At 50.6% G+C, this 16,999-nt stretch overlaps 1 protein-coding gene across 4 annotated transcripts in view; it reads left to right on the forward strand.

The window, feature by feature from the left end:
* Positions 1-16,999, forward strand: part of PUDP (pseudouridine 5'-phosphatase) — a 67,102-nt gene that overhangs the window by 32,997 nt on the left and 17,106 nt on the right. For 2 of the 4 annotated variants that reach the window (XM_061408213.1, XM_061408211.1), the window contains exon 3: positions 15,191-15,420. The exons of 1 other annotated variant lie outside the window; for it this stretch is intronic. In XM_061408213.1, coding sequence (XP_061264197.1) covers positions 15,191-15,420 — 230 coding nt within the window. Of the gene's footprint in view, positions 1-4,286; positions 5,754-15,190; positions 15,421-16,999 lie in introns of those variants that run through there. One more of the 4 variants, XM_061408210.1, reaches the window with a different exon arrangement.

Consider the following 16,999-nt stretch of genomic DNA (forward strand, 5'->3'; position numbering starts at 1 on the left):
TGTTATTTTAAGATTCTTCTAGGAAGAAAGGTGAATTACTCACTCAGTCTTTAGAATTCCTGGTGCTCAGGGAGAAAAAAGTTTACAGTCAGAGCAGTAATTTTGGATTCAAAATGGTATTAACATTAGTCATGGTCATTTTTTGAAACACATGTAATTATCTACATTTATACATATATCCAGAGGGGCAGATTGAATATCCCCTGGAACTAGTGAGTTTCCTGGAAAGGACCTTGCTATTACTGCTGCCTGGTATTACAAAGAAACCGTGTGGGCTGTTCTTGGATTACACACACACACACACACACACACACACACGCCTGTACATCACACATACATACACGTGAATGTCACACACACGTTAGACACATGCAGACATATGTCACACACACAAACACGTCACACACACACTTATGTCACACATATACACGTTATGTCACGGAAATACATGTGAACACACACATGTACCTCGGCATATGAGCACAAGCACCATGACACACACTCCCTTCACCAGCTGCCTTTCTGGGCCGTTTGCACACGTGGGGATGCTGACAAGCTTCAGTGATGGAAGCACAGCTATTAATAAACGTCACAGAAGTTCTTAGCTAAAAGTTTATCATCTTACCATTGTTGAGTGTGCCAGCTGAGCGTTAAGAATGTTCAGACGGTTGTGTAACCAGCAACAGCATCCATCTCTCTCAACTTTTTACCTTGTGGAGTTGAAGCTGTGTCCCCAGTAGACCCTAACTTCCATCCCTTGCTCTGTCTCTCTCTCTCCAGCTCCAGGGACCGACCCTTCTGCTTTCTGTCTCTGTGAATTTGAACTACTCTAGGGATCTCACATGGCGCTAGGGTTAAACAGCCCACCTAGCAGTGCAGGAGACACAGGTTCAGTCTGTGGGTCAGGACGATCTCCTGGAGAAGGAAACAGCAACCGCACTGCCGTGTCCTTGCCTGGAGACTCCCGTGGACAGAGGAGCCTGGCGGGCTGCAGTCCATGGGGTCCAGAGTCAGAGCTGCCTGAGTGAGCACACGTGCACAGATCCTCAGTGTTTGCCCTCCTGTGGCCAACCTCGAGGTTCGTCAGCGCTCTCATTCCACACGTGCAGCGTGCGACAGGCTTCTCTCCCTCTGAAGACAGAATCATACTCCATTGTGTGGATGGACCTCACTTTGCTTATCTGTTCATCCGTCGATAAACACTTGGGTTGCTTCTGCCTCTTGGCTACTGTGAAAACCACTGCTGTGAACATGTGTATAGAAATACCTCTTCAGGAACTTGGTTTTATTTATTTTTTGGGAGGGGGGGGGTACAGTCCCAGAAATACAGTTATCGAATTATAAGGTGATTCTCTTTGTAGTGTTTCGAGGGTCCCCCCGACTGTTTTGTAGACTGGCTGTGTCATTGTATTTTTCTTCCAACAGTCCACAAGGGTTCAAGATTCTCTACATTTTCACCAACTCTGGTTATTTTCTCTCTTTTTGATAGGAACCATCCTAATGTGTGTGAAGCCATTATCTCTTGGATTTGAATTTCTTGAATAATTAATGACATAGAGCGTTGTTTCTGGCTGTTAGCCATTTGTCTGTCTTCTTTGGAGAAATGTTTATTCAAGTCCTTTGCCCATTTTTTGATTTTTTTTTTTCTTGTTGAGTTCTAGGAATTCTTCATATAATGTCTGAATACAAACCCACTTATCAGCTACATGGTTTGCAGATATTTCCTCCCATTTAAGAGGTTGCTTCTTCACTCTGTTGAGTGTGTCCCTTGATACCCAGAACTTTTTACGTTTGATGTACTCCCATTGACTATTTCTGTTCTTGCTTGAGTTTTTAGTGTCATAGCCAAGAGTTTAAAAAAAAGAAAAAAGATCCTATGTCTTAATGCTTTCTTTCTGTTTGTTGTCTTTTAGGAATTTTGTAGTTTTAGCTCTTACCTTTCGGCCTTTAATCCACCTTATATTAATTTTTGTATATGGTATAAGAGTCCAGCTTTGTTCTTTCCAAGTGGATATCCATGTTGCCAAAACACACTTTGTTGAAGAGACTGTCGTTTTCCCCGTTGAGTGGTCTTGGGAGCCTTGTTGAAAGATCACCTGGGTGTTGCATGTGTGAAGAGTTATTTCCAGGCTGTCTATTCTATTCCATTGGTCTATACGTCTGTCTTTATGTCAGCACCAAACTGTTTCGATTACCATATCTTTGCAATATGTTTTGAAACCTGGAAGTGTGAGATTCTCCAAGTTTGTTCTTCTTTTCCAAGATGGTGTATGGCTATTCAGGTTCCACTGAGAGTCCATATAAATGTTGGCATTGACTTCTGTATTTCAACAAAAAGTGCCTTGGGATTTTGGTATGGATTCCTCTGAATCTGTAGACCACTTTGGGTACTGTGGGCACTGTAAAGATGATCAGATCTTGCGGCCCATGAGCCTGGGAAGTGTTTCCCTTTATTTGTGTCTTCTTCAGTTTCTTCCAGCAGTATTTTGTAGTTTCAGCATTACAGGACTTTCACCTTCTTCTATTTCTCTTTGACGCACTTGTCAGTGGGTTTATTTAAATGTTCTTTTCAGATTTTTCATTATTTAATGTGTGGAAATACAGCTGACTTTTGCATGTTGATTTTTGTCATCTGCAGTGTTGCTGAAGTTTGTTAATAGTGCTATGGTCTTATGTATATGTGCAGAATCTTTAGAGTTTTCTACGTTTAGGATCATTTCATGTGCAAACAGATGACTTCATTTCTTCCTTTCTGACGTGGATGTATTTTATTTCTCTTCCTTACCTAGATGCTCTGGCTAGGACTTATAGTGCTGTGTGAGATAAAAGTGAGACGAGAAAGCATTGTTTTCTTGTTCCTTACTGCAGAGAAAAAGCTTTCAGCCTTTTAACATTGAGTATGATGTTAGTTATGGAATTTTCATATATGGCTTTTATTATGTTGAGGTACTTTTCTTTTATTCCTGGTTTGAGTGTTTATATCATGAAAGGGTGTTGAGTTTTTTCCAAATGCTTTTTCTGCCTCAGTTGAGATGATCCTTTGGGTTTTGTTCATTTTGTTAACACGGTGTGTCACGTTGATTTTTGTATGTTGAACCGTCCTTGAGACTCCAGAAATAAATCCCCCTTCTTCACGGTGTAGAAGAATCCTCTGAATGTGCTACTTAAATAAGTTTGCTAGTATCTTGTTGAGTGTGTTTGCCTCAGTTTCTTGTCATTTCTTTCTTTGGCTTTGGTGCCAGGGTAACGCTGGCCCGATGGGATGAGCTTGGGAGTATATCGTCCTCTTTTAATTGTGGGGAAGAGTTTGAGTACTGTTGGTGGTAATTCTTTACAGTCTGGTGGAATTCTCCGGTGAATCTGTTTGGTCCTGTTTTCCTTGTCGGACGGCTTCTGATTACTGAATTAATCTCCATAACACATAGAGGTTTGAACAGACTTTCTTTTGCTTTGATCTCGATAGCTTGTATATTTCTAGCAATTCATCTGTTTCTTCCAGGCTATTCAGTGTGTCTGCTTACAGGTTCTCACATTATTCTCTTTGAATCACTTTTATTTCTGTGCTGTTGGTTTTAATGTCCTTGCTTTCGTTTCTGATTGTATTTATAAGCCTGGTTTTTGTTTTTTTCTTCAGTAATCCAGCTAAGTCTATATTGTTTGTATTTGACATGGAGTCTCTTGCATTGTTTAACATACAAAGCACCCTTGGTTTAGGCACGCAAATCTCCTCTTTCTTCTTTATCCACCCAAGCCTTTCAAGTGGTTTTCCTTCCAGAATTTTTGTGTCGTTTTTTTTTTTTTTTTTTAAGATATACTTGAGACATGATGGTCGTGGTTTAGGCACTAAGCTGTATCCGACTCTTGGATACCCGCATGGCTTATAACCAACCGGGCTTCTCTGTCAATGGGCCTGCCCAGGCAGGAACACTGGAGTGGGTTGCCATTTCCTTCTCCAGGGACCTTCCCAACCCAGGGATCCAATCCATGTCTTGGCAGGCAGATTCTTTCCCATTGAGCCACCAGGGAAGCCCATACTTGAGATATATTCTACTACAATTCCAAGAAAACGATGTCTTCTGCAGCTAGCCTGGTAGTTTGGCTGGAATGCCATCAAGTCTATATTATGGAGTCTATTTGGTGATCCAGTCCATGTAGTATCCTCATCTTGGCTTTCCCAGTGACCAGATATTATGTAAATGATACCTCATCCTGGGTAATCACTGAAGAGAACGGAACCCTAAAACCAGCTCCAGTGTAGAAATGAGATGAGAACTTGTTCTTCCTAGACGGTTTAGTCCTGCTGAAGTCGCCTGGAAGACTCTTGTCTCTGCATACATCTCATGCCAGTCACAGACACGGTAAGGACAGAGATCTAGTTTCTACTCAGAGAGACGTGCTGCACCCCCGAGTTGCCATCTGTGCCGCCTCCCTCCCAGCACCTCTTTTATGTGAGCCAAAGCCAAGCCCCAACGGAAAGGCAGCCTCCCGGGTCTGGAGTCCAGGGAGCGATGACGGTAGCCAGGAACAGACCACTGCCGTCTGTCCAGATCAGGTGTTCCTCTTGTCCCCTTGCCGTTTTGACTCCATCATGCAGCTCAGGATGATCGAGGTGGAGCCCTTGACTTCCGTTTCTCTTCCCTCTGCAGGTGTTTTCTTGGGGGGCGGGGGCATTTCCAGCTGGGGAAGGCACCTTGAGCCCATGAGAGGAAGGAGCCTGTCTGTAGAGAGGGTGTTTTATGAATTCCACGTTCTTCATTTTGCACAAGGAAATGGCAGCCCACTCCAGCATCCTTGCTTGCAGAATCCCCACGGACAGGCGGGCTGTAGTCCATGGAGTCGCAGAGAGTCGGACACGACTGAGCGACTCACACAGACGTCCTTCATTCTGACGATGCAGCTCTGCCTTCAGGTGAGCACTGTGGCCCGGCAGGTCCTTAGTGCGGAAGGGAGGGCAGGTTGCCTGGGAAACAGGCCCTGCCATAGTGATGCAGGAGGTCAGCCTGGGCCGTCACCAGGGTGACCGGCCCCTGATTATGAGGTGCGGGCGGCTCTGCCTGGGTCCCGCCTCACGGAGGGTCGGGCTGGCCTGTGCGGCTTGGAGGCCAGGCATGAGTGACTTGATTCCCTCCTCATGAGCTGTGGACACCTCTCTTTAAAATCGGCCGTGGATGTTCTAGGAGGGAAGTACTTTTTTTTTTTTTTAACTTTTTATTTTCTATTGAGGTATAGCTGATTAACACTGTTGTGATGGTTTCAGGCGGACAGTGAAGGCACTCAGCCGTACATGTACATGTATCCATGCCCCCCCAAATTCCCCTCCCATCCAGGCTGCCACATGACATGGAGCAGAGTTCCCTGTGCTGAACAGCAGGTCCTTGTTGGTTCTTCATGTTAAACACAGCAGTGTGTCCATGTCCATCCCAAACTCCCTGACTATCCCTTCCCCCATCCTCCCCTCTGGAAACCATAAGGTAATTACAGAGGATTGAGCAGAGTTCCCTGTGCTGGACAGCAGGTCCTTGTTGGTTCTCCATGTGAAACACAGCAGTGTGTACACATCCATCCCAAATTCCCTGACTGTCCCTTCCTGCCATCAGGACAGAAGTACTTTTGTCCAGTATGTCCTGTAAGCATTTACCACATCCCTTAGTGATGAAACAGAATGTAAGTCAGCCAAGGGTCTAATTATTTTCTGAGAATAGACATCTTCTTAACAGTGGCAAAAATTTTTGACCAAAAAAAAAAAAAAAATATATATATATATATATTGAAATGTATGTGGTTTTACATAGGAAAAATTTTGACATGGAATGTAAGGAAACCGTCAGAACAGTGTTCCCCATGAAGGGTGCTGATAACCTCCAGTGTATTTTTTTTTTTAATTACTGTTTTTTAATTAAAAAAATGATCTGTAGTTTTGGCTACACGAGGTCGTCGTTGCTGCGTGTGGGCTTTGTCTAGCGGAGGCGAGCAGAGGCTGCTGATGGTGGTGTGCGAGATTCTCACAGCAGTGTCGCTTCTCTTGTTGAGGATGAGCTCTATGGCTTAGTTGTCTCATGGGCTGTGGGATCTTTCTTCCCCAGCCAGGGCTGGAACTCCTGACCCCTGCGTGGGCAGGTGGGTTTGTCACCCCTGAACCACGAGGAAAGTCCACCTGCACCGTATTGTGGAGAAGATTGCTTCAGTCGCGGGTTCTTGGAGGTGTATGACGGTAATGTGTTTTGGCATCATTTAAGCAGGAGTAAGTTGGTTCGGAAGGCCGGTAAATAAAGTCTGTGGTTTTTAATGGTGTGAAACCCCCAAGAAGGTCTCCTGTTGCCATGGCTCTTTGCTTTTCCTGCTCTTTTTCCCTGGGGGTGGGGGTTGGGGATTTCCCACGGAGAAGCCCAGGACGTGACTTCGGGCCCGTAGAGGGGACGGGGATAAGGCCCCGCCCAGGACTGCTGGCCCAGAGGCACTGCCCCGTGACATGGGCCCCTGAGGAATGCAGGTCCACCGCCACCGTGGAGTGTCGCCTGGGTGTTGCCCGTGGGGACAGGTCCCAGGTGGAGACAGGCCTGACCCGGACAGGTCCTCACCGGGGCTCCGAAGTCCCTCACGCCAGGACAGGCTCGGGATTCACTGACGCTGCTCTCGGGAGCGCCCTGAAGACTACAGCGCAGCCACCCAGTGGGCAGCACTTTCCCTGGGGGGCGCCCCGGGCCCGGTCCACCTGGGCCTGTTTCTTCTAGGCCCGGTGCCTGAGCCTCATGTCTGTTTCCACCTGTTTGCCTTTGGCTTTTCTGTTTTGTTCTTCATCTGTCTTCCGCCTTTAGTTCCCCATGGCTGTCAGCCAGCATGACCATCTCCCGCCACCCCACTTGGTGAATACACCTTCCACCACCCTGGCAAGAAGGCACTCGCTTTCTCAGGGTCCCTCTGTAACTTCCTCTTCCTTTACTTAACCCTTATGTGCAGCTGCTGCTGAGTGGGTGCTCAGGGAGACACAAAAGAAACGTCTCCTTCTCCACGCAGTCCGTAATCAGAGTAGGACGCATGCGTCTCAGTTCAGTTCAGCCGCTCAGTCCTGTCCAACTCCATGTGACCTCATGGACTGCAGCACACCAGGCCTCCCTGTCCGTCATCATCTCCCTGAGCTTGTTCAAACTCGTGTCCGTCCAGTCATAGAGTTGACTAAAATGTCTTCATCTTTTTTTCTTATATACAAATAAATTTCAGGTCTTACAAGATCAGTTCAGTTCAGTCGCTCAGTTGTGTCTGACTCTTTCTTAAACCACGCACTGTATAGTCCGTGGAATTCTCCAGGCCAGAATACTGGAGTGGGTAGCCTTTCCCTTCTCCAGGGAATCTTCCCAACCCAGGGATCGAACCCAGGTCTCCCGCATTGCAGGCGGACTCTTAACCAGCTGAGCCACCTGGGAAACCCCATTACTTACTGTTTAACAGGGATTCCCAGGTGGTGCTAGTGGTAAAGAACCTTCCTGCCAGGTTCGATCCCTGGGTCGGGAAGATCCCCTGGAGGAGGGCATGGCAACCCACTCCAGGATTCTTTCCTGGAGAGTCCCACAGACAGAGGAGCCTGGCGGGCTGCAGTCCACGGGATCAGAATGAGTCAGACACGACTGGATTGGCTTAGCATGCGCACACTGCTGAGCCATTCAGGATGCCTCCTTCTAGGACATTTCTTAGGATACCTGTGTGATGTGTGTATACACACACACATCCCTTAAAGGAACTAAAAAAAAAATTCACCAACATCCAAAGCAAGTAAACAGTTGATGCATAGAATGAAAATCCTGAAATATTTAAATTACATTGCTTGGCAACTTTTATAGGAAGAGACAGGTGTTAAGCAAGTGAGAACTCTTTTTTTTTTTTTTTTTTTTGGCTTGTACATGAGGTGAGTCTCCTTTATGAGCCTGAGGCGTGTCAGGGACTAGCTGAGAAGTCAGGTCCTCTGTGTGTTCTTACGTGTGCCTGCGTGTCAGCCTCGGGTCATTTTAGCACCTGCACTTCCCAGGTGATGCTCTGCAGTCCTGCGAGGTTTAAGTAAGCTGCCCACAGATGCTCAGAGCTGGCTTCTGACTGGCAGGGGCTCCAGCGAGCAGAGCTGCACTGTTCGCAGGGCAGGATTTGGAGAACGCACCCCTCAAAGGCAATGCCGACTCATAGGAAGAGTCCTCTTCCAGGCTGTGCCATGCTCCTGAGCCACCCACCCCACTCTTGAGGGGGGCTTCCCTGGTGGCTCAGATGGTAAACGATCCTGCCTGCAATGCGGGATCCCTGAGTCAGAAAGATCCACCCTTGAGGTGGTGCCAGTGGTGAAGAATCCCCCCTGCCATTGTAGGAGATGAAAGAGACTCAGGTTTGCTCCTTGGATTACGAAGATCCCCAGGGAATGACTACCCGCTCCAGTATTCTTGCCTGGAGAATCCCAGGGACAGAGGAGCCTGGCAGGCTACAGTCCAGGGGGTCGCAAAGAGTCAGACACCACAGTTGAAAGGAGAGTGGCCCTCAGGGTGAGTCAGCAGGAGGTTGTCCCCTTTATCTGCCCTGGAATGTGAGCTCGTAGCCTGTGGTCATGCCATTCCAAAGCAACTGATTAGAAATCCACAATGATGTTGAAATCCAGGCATTGCTCAGGGTGCTCTTTGAAGGGGCAGAGGTGTCAGTGCAATGGTTGGGATGTTGTTTCGGGGTGGGGGGGCTCTGAAGAGCTCCAGTACCGTAGTCCTTTCTGTCTCAGCACAGAGAGGAGTTCAGAGAGAGCAGAGTGGTAGATACTCGTGGCTAATGAGAATAAGACACCTGTGAGGCTCACAAGCAGGTGGACAAGACTTGTCACGCCCCGAGAACTTGGCCAGCCACAGTTTTATAATCAAAAGAAAAGTAGGGAGGAGGAGAAGACCACCTTTTTCCTCATTCTTGAGTAGATGCCACGCTTCCATCATCAACTCCTCCTCCACGTTGGGCAGGGGAGTTTTCTTGTCTTGCATGGTCAAGCTATTTCACAGAGTTGTTTTTTCATGTGGGCAGAGCATGACTAAGTCACTGAGCTCACTGGGCGGGATGTGGGTCTCATGCCACCGCCCTTTTATTGTTTGGGGGCAAGTCTCCTGCTTTTGTTGCATGGTTTTGCTGCTAAGCTCTAATCCTTTGGCCACCTAATGCGAAGAACTGACTTCTGGAAGAGACCCTGATGCTGGGAAAGATTGAAGGCGGGAGGAGAAGGGGACGGCAGAGGGTGAGATGGTTGGATGGCATCACCCACTCGATGGACATGGGTTTGAGTAAACTCTGGGAGTTGGTGATGGACAGGGAAGCTGGCGTGCTGCGGTCCAGGGGGTTGCAAACAGTCAGATACAACTGAGCGACTGAACTGAGCGAAGCCTGCTTGGTTGTGTGGTTAAGCAGCTCTCCTTTCCTGAGTGATCATTTAACTTACGGGGGTCTCCCATATTTTTTTGTGCTTCCAGTTGCCTCATAGGGCTAACTGTCTGATCGCCTGCTTTGTCCCTTCACTCTGTCCCCGTCATCTGGAGCCCTGCTCTGAGAACCTGCTCCTGTAAGTTGCCGCCCCCTTGCACCTCCTGGCCGTCATTCCAGCGGAGAGACCTGGTCTCGGGGTCCGAGGTGGCAGCTGGAGATTCCGGGGGCTTCTCCCTACTGCTGCCGAGAACCGGTGCTCCCCTGTTGTTCCTGTGTGTGTCTGTGTGTCTTCTCTTTCTTTCCCGAGCTCTATGCTTGAGGGCTAACCGTTTGTCAAAATTTTGCCAGCACACGTTTGTATTTGCAGTCATGAACTACGACTCCTTCTCATAATCACGGCCCCCTGTTTCTAGTCTCCACCTCAAGCTCCTACCTTGGGTCCGTTTCATCAGTTTCCTGTGGCTGATGTTCCAATGACTGACAGACGTGGTGTCCTGGGACAACAGAAATTTATGTAGGCACAGTCCTGGAGACCGGAAGGCTGAGGTCAGCGTGTGGGCAGGCCCACAGTCCCTCCAGGGGCTCCAGGGGAGGCTCCTCCCCGCCTCTTCCAGCCTCTGGGGGCTCCAGGCGTCCATCCCTGGGCTGGTGGTGGCTGCCTCCCTCCTGTCTCCGGCTCCATCTCCATGTGGCTTCTCCTCCGTGTCCATGTGTCTCTTCGGTGTCTTATGGGGAGCGTATCGTGGGATTTAGGGCCACCCTCATCCAAATGACCTCATTTCAGAATCCTTTACTTCTCATCTGCAAAGATCTTGTTTTCAAGTCAAGTCCTATTCTGAGGTCAAGTCGTCCCAGGGCCAAGGATCCTCCAGAGGCTCCAGGGGAGGGTCTGCCCCGCCTCTTCCAGCCTCTGGTGGCTCTAGGTGTCCGTCCCTGGGCTGGTGGCCGCCTCCCTCTGTCTCCACGTGGCTTCTCTGTGCCTGTTGCCCTTTCTCTTGTGAGGACACCAGTTACTAAGGGCCCTAGTTGCTGTTACGAATGTCTGTGGGTCTCTCTGAGTTCATGTAGTTGAAGTCCTGACCCACAGTGTTAATGTATTTGGAGGTGACCTGATTGTGGGGTGGTGAGATCATCAAGGTGGCACCCCAGGAATGGGATTAGCGCCCTTCAGTGAGAGGCCCCTCAGAGCTCGCTCCCCCCACCCCCCACATCAGGACACGGGGTAGGTGGCCGTGAGTCAGGAAGAGGGCCCACTCAGGAGACCCTGAGTGGGTGCCTTGGTCTCGGTTGCAGCCTGCAGACCTGTGAGAAACAGATTTCTGTGTTTACACAGCAGCCAGGCCGGTGGGGCTGCACGACAACAGCTGGAGCAGAGGAAGGCAGACGTCACGGGGCTGAGTGCATGTGTGCGTTGCTCAGGCGCATACAGTCTCCTTTTTCAACCCGCATGGACCATAGCCCGCCAGGCTCCTCTGTCAATGGGATTCTCTAGGCAAGAATACTGCAGTGGGTTGGCATTTTCTTCTTCAGGGAAATCTTCCCAACCCAGGGATCCAACGTGAATCCCCTGTGTCTCCTGCGTTGGCAGGCACATTCTTTACCGCTGAGCCAACTGGGAACTCCCACTGGGTTTAGGGCTGATCTCATTCTGAATGTCCTTCATCACGTCTGCACAGACCCTCCTCATCCCACGTCAGTTCACGGTCAGATACCCCAGGGGTGAGGACCTCACCTCTGCTCAGACCCTCATTGTCCCAGGTCAGTCATGTTCAGAAACCCCAGAGGTGAGGACCTTCATCTCTACACAGACCCCCGTCCCAGGTCAGTTCACGGTCAGAAACCCCAAGCGTGAGGACCTTCACCTCTGCTCAGACCCACGTCCCAGGTGAGTTCATGTTCAGAACACCCTGACGTCTCTTTCGGGGCCCACCACTGCACCCACCGCCCTTGAAGGCATCCCCTGTGGCCTGTGCCACGCCGGTGCCAGCCTGTCCCCTCCCAGGCAGGGGCACTGTCACTCTCTAGGAGAAGGGGTCTCCCTTCCACCCTGCGGGCTGCGAGGAGGAGGGACCGAGCCTTGTGTCCAGGAATGCTCGGGTTGGAGGTCTGGGTGGGGCAGCCGGCTTTCAGCAAACTCTATGCCAGGACGGCGTGGTGTCTGCTCTCTCCCCGGGTGGTTCCATCAACCAAGCCCCGACTCTGCCACCGCCACCCCCCCCGCCCCCAGCCCGAGCCTCCCTGCAGGACTCTAGACTCCAAGGCTGCTCGGCGGTCGCCTTGTGCTGAGCCCGTCCCTGAATAGTGTCGTCTCCCCGCCCTGGGTCCTTTCCGCTCCCAACCACAATGTGTCTGCGGGTTCAGGTGAAGTGTCACAGAGGACGCCTGAGCTAGATGGGGGGCTGCTGGATACAGCCACCCAGCACCTGAAGTTCAGGGCAGCAGCTGAAAGAACCCGTGTCCCCTGTCGACCTTCTCTGCACGCGTCCGTGTGCAGAACCACCTTCCTGGCTCTTCCGTGTGCAGACCCACTTTCCTGGCAGCCTCCATATCTCTCCTCACCAGCCCGAAGCCTCTTGGATGAAGTCAGGCAGAAACACTCAGCTCTCAGCATCGCTGATCTTCGAGAGTTCTTTCCTTCCCTGTAGATCAGTCCTGGGAATGCTCATTCTGTGTAGCAAGAGCGATCTGTCTGTGCCCGGCCATGAAACCCACTTGAGCACCCCGAGGCTACCAGCTGTCTGCTGGCTGGGTTTCAGTTACGTACCTAATTAATGAGCTTCTGTGCAGGACAGAAGTCCCATCATGTTTCTAGTCTTTTACTTCGCAGAGAGACTAAGAAAAAGTCAGCGTACGGTATTTAAAGGACACAAAAGTTTTTGAAGGAATCAGGCAGTAGCATGTTAATACCAGGAGATTTGAATGATGGACGAGTAACCTGAGTTTGATGGATTGGTGGCGACCATGGCTTCTACCATCTCGTGGGGCCTTGCCTTGCTGTGTGTGGTTTTATGGGTGGTGTGTCTTACAGGCGTTCCCTCACAGCGTCACCACCCGGAACGCTAATCGTTGCTGTATCCCAGGACAGAACCGAGCCCCAGACACGGGGCTGCTTGCCACGGGCTGTGCTCAGCCTCCCTGACTCTGGGCTCATGTTTGTAACCATCTCGGACATCTTCACGGAGCTCATCTGATTTAAAAGGAGTCTTTCCCGGACTCCCTGGGGTTCCGGTGGTTAGGGATCCGCCTTCCAGTACAGGGGCCACAGGTTTGCTCCCTGGTCTGGGAAGTAAGTTCCACACGCCATGGGCCAACTAAACCCGTGCTTCGCAGCTAGGGAGGAAGCCTAGACACTGCATCGGAGATCCTACGTGCCGTGACTAAGACCCGGTACAGCCAAAAATAAATACATAAATAAAAGCAACAGATCTTAAAAAAAAAAAAAAATTTAACAGTCATCCAAAAACTTATTCATTCCCCTATGGATAACAATGTTGACTCTGTATTCCAGTGTAGGCTTGCTGGTGTGTATTTATTTTGGTTAGTATTGCCCCGTTAAGTTAGTGCATTACAAAATAGTCACAGAACTAGAAATACTTAAAGTATAAGCTAAAGTGAGATCAACCATATTTAAATTTTTATAATCAATAGCATCAGAGGACTGTTCCAGCAAAATTTTCTTTTTCCAGTAGGTTTTAGAGGAAGCATATATTTAAATATGCTCCAGTATTTTTTAGTATGCTGGTTTACTGTTGGGTCATACAACTTGAACCTTTTGTTTTAATGCAAGTCATGTTGATACTCAGCTTTAATCACCATATCCAGACCGAGGTGATTATTGGATGTATATTTGCCATAGGCATTCTTTCATCCTTTTAATTCACCAATTCCATGAAGGTTTTTTTATGGAAATTTAGCTAATGTAATTCTACATATTGGTCATTAGTTGTTGCAAGCTAATTAAAAAGTGTGGCTTTTTAATATTTTCAGATAACAGGTTCCAACCCCACAGCAACTCTTCAAGTAGGGTACTTTCATAGTGGTTGTAGGTTGGCTTCAGTGTGAGGTTAAGTGTGTGTGTTCACAAGACATACGGGTCTGTAGTTTTTTGTATGTTTTTCTCTACCTTCCATATCAGAAAAGTGCCAGTCTCAAAAACACGAGTTGGGAAATAAGTGTTCCCCATGATTTTCTGAGGTTTCCTGAGAATTGGTGTGGTTTCTTCCTGGGACGTTTGGTAAGTTCACCAGCGAGGGCGTGCGGTGCCAGTTCTGGGACGGTTCTTAGCTTAGATTCAGTCTCTTTCCCGTGGATCTAGGGCTAGTTACGTTATCGCTGTGTTCCCGAGTGAGCTGTCAAAGAACTCTCTTCCAAAGAACTTTCCTCTTCAAGAAGAACTTGTCCATGTCCTCTACGTTGTCACAGTTCTTGGCAGCTGCCCGGCTTTGCTCTGATAGTGGTAGAGCTTTCGTTGCTCAGTCGTGTACCACTCTTTGAGACCTCATGGACTGTGGCCCACCAGGTGATTTCTCTGTCCATGGGATTTCCCAGGCAAGAATACCGCAGTGGGTTGTTATTCTCCTCCTCCAGGGGATCTTCCCAACCCAGGGATCGAACCAGCATCTCCTGCGTCTCCTGCATTGCACGTAGATTCTTTTATTTTTTTTTTTAATTTACTATTTTTAATTGAAGGATAATTGCTCTACAGCATTGTTTTCATTCCCGCCTTACATCAACATGGATCAGTCACAGGTGTACCTGTGTCCCCTCCCTCTTGAACCCCCTCCCACCTCCACCCTGTCCTCCCCTCCAGGTTGTCACAGAGCCCCAGTTTGAGTTCTGTGAGTCGTACAGCGAATTCCCCTGGCTGTCTTGTTTTACATACGGTAATGTATGTGTCTCCGTGCTGCTCTCTCCATTCATGCCACCCTCTCCTTCCCCCACTGTGTCCACAAGCCTGTTCTCTGTGTCTGCATCTGCTTTGCTGCCCTGCAAGTAGGCTCATCAGCACCGTCTTTCTAGAGTCCACATGTATGTGTTAATATACGGTAAGCACCATCTTTCTAGAGTCCACATATATGTGTTAATATACGGTAAGCACCATCTTTCTAGAGTCCACATATATGTGTTAATATACGGTAAGCACCGTCTTTCTAGAGTCCACATATGTTTTAATATACGGTAAACACCATCTTTCTAGAGTCCAAATATATGTGTTAGTATACATAACGGTGTATCTGTTTCTGACTTAACTTCACTCTGTATAAAAGACTCCAGGTTCATCCACCTCATCAGAACTGACTAAAATGTGTTCCCTTTTCTGTATGAGTAATATTCCACTGTATACTTGTACCACGGCTTCTTTATCCATTCATCAGTGCATGGACATCTAGGTTGCTTCCACGTCCTAGCTATTGTATGTAGATACTGTTCAGGTGGATTCTTTACCCGCTCAGCCGTCAGGGAGCCCTTGCTCTGACCGGCGTGGCAAGCAGAGCACCAGCCATCCCAGTAGTCGCCTCTGATCCTCTGGGAAAGGCCATCGCCGAGCCCTGAACTGCTTTTCCATGTCAGTGCTGAGTGCAGATGTCCCCGTGCTGACATCCCTGCCCTGTGAGGACAGCGGTGAGATCAGACGAGGCTGCAAGCTGGGGGGAACGGGGCTGGCCCAGCGTCGCCCCCACCCCCCTCCACCGCCGAGGCCTGCACACACCCCCCTCATCCCTGACGGTGCCCCTTCCTCCGCCCCCCGCCCCCCACCCAGGCGTGGAGAAGCTGATCCGCCACCTGCGGAAGCACGACGTGCCCTGTGCCGTGGCCACCAGCTCGGGGACGGCGTCCTTCCAGCTGAAGACCAGCCGCCACCAGGACTTCTTCGGCCTCTTCCACCACGTGGTGCTGGGCGACGACCCTGAGGTGCGGAGCGGGAAGCCTGAGCCCGACATCTTCCTGACCTGCGCGCGCCGCTTTTCTCCGGCTCCTCCCGCAAACAAGGTATGCAGCGTGGCTGGGAATGGGGGAGATACCCGGTGCAGGTCGGGGGCTCTCCGTGTCCACGCGGACGGCTGCTGCGCGGCTCCTGAGACTCGAGGCGAGGGCACTGCAGGCAGTGGGAGCGCCATGCCTGGGGAGGGCCCTGCACGTCGTGGGGGGCAGCGCGGAGGCCCTGAGAGTCGGCTGGAGAGACCCACCAGACTGAACCGCACGGGGCGCCCGGGGGGTCCCAGAGCGTCTAGAGCTGACCAAGCGTGGCCTATGGGCACCGAGCGGGGAAGAGGGGCCTTTGGAGACACGGGACTCCGGCATCCTTATTTGTGACGCGCAGACCCGGACGCGCATGTGCAGTTCGGTTCGGTGATTCTGACGTCGGTCAGCCACCCTCACCGCCGCTCTGCCTGCGCGCTTCTCGGTGATACTTCGTCACCGCCGAGCTGGTGCGTGCGAGGGCGCTTGGTTTTCACTGAGCGGTCGACAGGCTTCTGTGTGTTTCTCCCGCTGGAAAGGGCCGCCAGAGGAGCTCCACCTGCATCACGCAGGGTCCCCCGTGGGGAGCGGAGGAGGTGTCTGAGTCTGGGACAGGCTGGCGGTGAGCAGTGGTGCCTCATGGCGCACTGGGGCTGCTGAGGTGCGGGGCGGAGCCTCGGCTGTCCGCAGGTGTGGATTCCGGAGCGTCTGGGGGCTTCTCCAGAGGCGTGGCTCCTGGTGACCCCGGGGTGTCTCCGCCAGGCAGGGCGTGTATCCACTGGGGTGCGGCGTTCCCAGCTGGTTCCAGGATCCTGGATCAGGTGCCTTGTGGGGAACCCGTGCAGGGAAGAGCGTTTCCCTGGAAGGTCTTCTCACCGTTATGCCCTCCCACTAACCAGTGAGCTGGTGATGGGACCCAGCCTGGTGCCACAGAAATCAGAGCCTCAGGACTGTTACTGCAAAACCAGTCTCCAGAGGCAGGAGATGGGGGAGCGTTCTTGAATGACCTGCTTTTGGGTTTAGGACCTGACTTGCTGCATTCAGCTTATAAGGGCAATCGAAACACAGAACCAGCACCACCAGTCCCAGCCCCAGCCTGTGCCTGATCTCAGACCCGCACTGGACCTCCCACAATTCAGTATACCTAGGACAGGAGCTCCCCTGGAGTCAGTGCAGACCCCGGCTTAGCGGCTCAGCTCCCAGGGACGGCCCCCACTTCACACGCCAGCCACCAACGGAGGCATCGCAGCCACGCACACTTCTCCCCGGCCGACCACAAGCTTGGGGATCCCACAGAGCCCACTACCTCGGCAGTTGTAACTCACTAGAACGACTCAGAACTCAGGAAGACACTGTGCTTGCCTTCACTGGTTTACCCAGGCAGCCCAGTAGTAAGACTCTGGGCTCTCAATGCAGGGGCCCTGGGTTCTATCCCTGCTCAGGGAACTAGATCCCCCGTCACCGTAGTTAGGAGTCTGCACGCCATAGCTAAAGAGCGAAGCTTCTGCCTGCCACGGCCAAGACGTCCTGCAGCCAGATACATGATATAAATACAGCCCAGGAACCCTGCAGCGGAGAGCTGTGTGGGAAGAGGGGCGTGTGGCTGGGC

The sequence above is a fragment of the Bos javanicus genome, chromosome X (assembly GCF_032452875.1).
Source record: "Bos javanicus breed banteng chromosome X, ARS-OSU_banteng_1.0, whole genome shotgun sequence".
Classification (NCBI taxonomy): Eukaryota; Metazoa; Chordata; class Mammalia; order Artiodactyla; family Bovidae; genus Bos; species Bos javanicus.